At 48.5% G+C, this 4,420-nt stretch overlaps 1 protein-coding gene across 1 annotated transcript; it reads left to right on the top strand.

The window, feature by feature from the left end:
• The first annotated feature begins 486 nt into the window (after positions 1–486).
• CCDC195 (coiled-coil domain containing 195) lies at positions 487–3,666 on the top strand. Its single transcript, XM_054386172.1, has 3 exons — positions 487–748; positions 1,893–2,157; positions 3,534–3,666. The coding sequence occupies exons 1-3, from the start codon at positions 487–489 to the stop codon at positions 3,664–3,666; spliced, it is 660 nt and encodes a 219-aa protein (XP_054242147.1).
• Positions 3,667–4,420: the final 754 nt, after the last annotated feature.

The following is a 4,420-nucleotide window of genomic DNA, read 5'->3' as shown; positions in this document are numbered from 1 at the left end:
TTTATATTCTCCTCTGAGAAATTGTAAATTCTTTTGCAGATGTGTGGAGTGAAAATAATTCCCTCAGAGCTGAGGGAGAGATGAATTGCTGCCCTTTCTGCTGTGCCATGGAGATGATCACCGGCCAAAGGAAAAGGGCTCTGTCCTCCTGGGTCCTTCTGGAGAAACCCAAAGTGCAAGGCAAGTGAGTGGGCAGGAGAGAGGGCAGTTTTCTGATGGTGCATTGATATTGTGTTGACAGTGATTTGTGCAGCACATAAGAGGCCAGCTCTGCTCTGAAAAATGAGACCCTGAATGAATAAATCATGAGCCCTCTCCTAGCAACTTGACAGCTCAATCCAGCTCTCCTTGTTGATGGTCACTGGCTAATCCCTGCATGCAGGGAGGGACTTCTGTTCTCTGGAGGCTTTTAAGGGCAAGGTCTGCCTGCCACCAGTTTAGGAGCTTCTCTCCGTTGGCAGGAGCTGTGCTGCAGAGCATGGGACCATGGAGGGCAATGCACACCTCCTCCAGCTCATCCGCAAGATGCGTTCCCAAATCAACAAGCTGGAGAGAGAAAACAGGGCCCTGAGAGGAGAGCTGCAGGTCTGCAGGCAGAGAACTGTGCCACTGGAGAGACAGGCGAGAGGGTGTGGGAACAGTGATGTGGGAAGCCTTGACGACGACGGGGAAAGACCTGCTGGCTCTCCAGCAGCCCTTCATGGACGCATTGTGACCAGTCCTGCTCTGGCACCAAAGGAGCAGACAGGTACCAAAGAGCCAGGGCTATCCATGGCACCCATTGGTGCTGCCTGTGCAGGATCTCCCAGTTCCATGTCTGCAGGGAATGGGACATGAGCCACAAGCTGTCTGTCTAACTTGATGGAAGAGCTCTGGCATCCTTCAGTGCCCACACCCAAACCCGGTGTCTCATTCTGTGACCTTTTTAAGGGGATACCTGCATCCCTCAAACTGAGCTTAGTGAAGTATTTTGCTGCTGTTCAATCAAAGAGATCAATTCAAAGAGTTCAGTTTGTCTTTGTTTAAGCAGGATTTGACTTCCTGGCATTAGTATGGTGTGTTAAGAGTTGCAGGAGCCATCACAGTTCAGGTGCTCCACACGTCTGGCGGCTGACCTGGCCTCATCTCCAAAACAGCCTCCTGGAGATGTCCAGGCCATGGAGAAATGTCCCCATGAGTTTTGACAGAGACAAGTCTATGAAAAGGAATCAGTCAAGAGTCTGAACAGTGCAGGTGGATTTACATTGAAGATAGATGAGGGCTGCACTTAAATAATGCCTACTGCCAATCCCTCTGAGCTCAGTGGTGTCTTAAACTGGGGTTGTGGGGGGGCTATGGATGGCATCAGCTTGGGAATAGCTGACCAGTCTTTTGGCAGGAGTGAAATATGTGCAAAGGGTTTCCCAACTCTTTGACTTGTCCTTTCCACCTGCCTTTTGGGGAAGAAAGGTGGGATCCAACGGGGCTATTTGGCCTCCTTTACCTTTTGGGTTTTGCACATGCAAAACAGAGAGAAAGAGGATGGATGGGGCCAGACCCTTGTCAGTGGTGCGCAGCAACATGACAAGGGATAGTGGGCACCAACTGGAACCCAGGGGTTCCATCTGAACATGAAGAGAACCTTCTTTCCTGTGAGGGTGCTGGAGCCCTTGATCAGGCTGCCCAGAGACATTGGGGAGTCTCCTTCTCTGGAGAGATTCCAAACCCAGCTGGATATTGTGGTCCTGGGCAACCTGCTCTGGGTGACCCTGCTTTAGTAGGAAGGTTGGATTAGATGATCTCCAGAGGTTCCTTCCAACTCCTACTGTCCTGGGGTTCTGTGAAAATACATGGAGGATATCTGAATGCTGATTATTATTGTTCTTAGCTCTGCTTCTGTCTCTGCTCCTCAGACAGCACTATGACCGTGCGGCGCTACCCCACCACTTCTCCAGCACCTGCTCCCTTCAGCAGGAGGTTTCATCGGGCCAGCAAGAGACCTCCAAGCCATGGGCTACTACTGGACATGCCAGTCAGTGTCCTCCCACCAGCCCCTTCTGCTGCAGCACAGCTCACCCACGGAGGGGAGAAGGGGCTTGAAAAACCACCGACCAGCTGCCTCTCCTACAGTCATTCCAGCAAGATGAAGCTGTTTCGGGAGCATGTCTACAAGTGCAGGTAGGTCCAGTTTGCCCTCACAGTAATCACCTGCCAGGGTGTTTGCAGGTTTCACCTAATACATGTGGGCATTGTTTTGGGCTTTAGTTCTTGGGCAGCTATATCTTTGTTCACATGTATACAGGCATTGAGTAGGCAGGAGACCTCTTTGGGGTAAGCTGTCCTGCTCCTCCTTGCCACGAGTGGAGTTTGCTGGTGCTGGCAGATTAAATTCATTATAGAAAGGAGAGGGTGAGGAGGAAAGTAAGGACAGCTTTTTGTTTCCATTTAACCAGGCAGAGTGCTGCAGCCAAGCTTAAAAGGGGGTTTTAACTTTGAGCAAAATCTGTGGAGATATCAAGGAAGCCTGAACCATGCTTTTGGAAGTGTGCTCAATACAGCTGATGGATTTAAATGTCCTGTGTCACATTCCCCTGCAACTAAAGTGTTGCAAGGTAATGCTTTCAGCCTTGAGAGAAGTATCCTCAGATGAGCTTCCAAATTAAGTCAAATGGCTGCTGGACAAGCCCCGAGTGTCTCTGCTCACTGATGAGAAGCTTTTCAACACAGAGCAGCAATCAAAGGTAGAAGCACAGCCCCTCACACTCCTCCTGAAACCTGGGTAGGAGCTCACCTCCAGGCTGAGAGGCTGGAGAGCACAATGGGGTCAATTCTTCATGGGCACCTAGATTTTCTTGTAAGGACTTGACTGGTCTAGAGCACAAGTCTTGTGAGTAATGGCTAAGGGAACTGGGATTGTTCAGCTTAGAGGAAAGAAGCTCAGGGGAGACCTTCTTGCTCTCTACAACTACCTGAAAGGAAGCTGGAGCAAGCCCAAGGAAATGCTATAGAACAAGAGGGAACAGGATCAAGTTGCATCAGGAGAGGTTTAGGTTGGAGATGAGGAACAATTTCTTTCCCAGAATGGTTGTCGGGCCCTGGACCAGGCTGCCCAGGGAAGTGGAGGAGTCACCATTCCTGGAGAGATTAAAAAAATCTGTAGATGTGGTGCTGAGGGACATGGTTTAGTGATGACTTGGTGAGGCTGAGTTACTGTGGGGCTGAGTTACTGTTTGGATTTGATGATCTCAAAGGTCTTTTCCAACTAAAATGCTTCTATGATGCTTGGGTCAAGCACAAAACACAGTTAATGAACATAAGGAGGAACTTCATGTTGAGGGTGATAGAGCCCTGGAACAGCACTGGGCAACCTGCTGTGGGTGATCCTACTTTAGCAGGGGGATTAGACTAAATGATTTTTGAAGGTCCTGCCTCCATGCAGCCTGCAAGTGCAGAAAGCATTTGCCTTTTGCTTGCTGGGTTGTTTTAGGTTTTGAACTTTCTTTGCATGTTTTATACATTTGTAATCCTCATAATGCTTTCTCGTCTTTCTCCAGGGGTAAAGTAAAGGCCGTTAGTTTCCTCTTACCAGTGGATATGCCATCACATGCTGAAAAGCAAGGCTCCCTCAAAAGCCCTCCAAATCAGAACACAAAACCACTAACCACCATCACTGAAAAGGATATGTGAGCTGGTGAATTTTTAAAGGCCTACTGACTCTTGAGATAAATCAGCCTTAAATGACAGCTGTGGGTCAGGTTGCCTTCCTGCAAAATGCTTTGGCAGGCTGCCTGCCCAGCATCACCCAGCCCATGTCTCAGGTCACTGGCCCCATGTTTAGCATGGAAATGGAAGCCATGACAAAGCCAGCTGGGATGAAGCTACATGATAGCAAAGGTACCTCCACAAATAGCTTCTGTGCAACGTGTCTCAAGGATCTCTTACCTTAGGACTGCTGTTAAGAGGGTGTGGAAGCTAGGTCTGATGTGTCAAACCAGCAGGAACCGTGTCACCACTTGTGTTTGACGATGTCCTTGCCAGAAAGGCATTGGACGTGAAGGACAAAATAAAATAAATTAAGCAGCCTGTGAGGTTTTCTGTGTCTGTAAAACCTTAGAACTTCACAGTGCTGGTACAGCAAAGTTAAGAAAGCGTCACAGAGTCAGTTATTGTCACTCTAGACTTCCACCAAGCTTGGCAATAACTATTTAAGTCCATTTGGAGCTCACCTCTAAGGGAGAGTAGGAAAATCAGTGTGAAAATGTGACTACAAACGTGGTTCTGACCTAGTGTGTTCATCCAGCTGGGGTCTATAGGCTGTACACCAAGTCCAAAGAGGACTAGCGGAATTTTTCAGGAATGACTTCTCAGAGCAGCTTGAATCAAGTGTCATTAGCAGAAAATCAGCAAATAGGGAGAAAATAAACATGAAAAAAATTGCAAA

The sequence above is a fragment of the Indicator indicator genome, chromosome 13, assembly GCF_027791375.1.
Source record: "Indicator indicator isolate 239-I01 chromosome 13, UM_Iind_1.1, whole genome shotgun sequence".
NCBI classification, from domain to species: domain Eukaryota; kingdom Metazoa; phylum Chordata; class Aves; order Piciformes; family Indicatoridae; genus Indicator; species Indicator indicator.
Note: the sequence above shows the minus strand (reverse complement) of the source record. Positions and strands in the feature narration are given on the sequence as shown.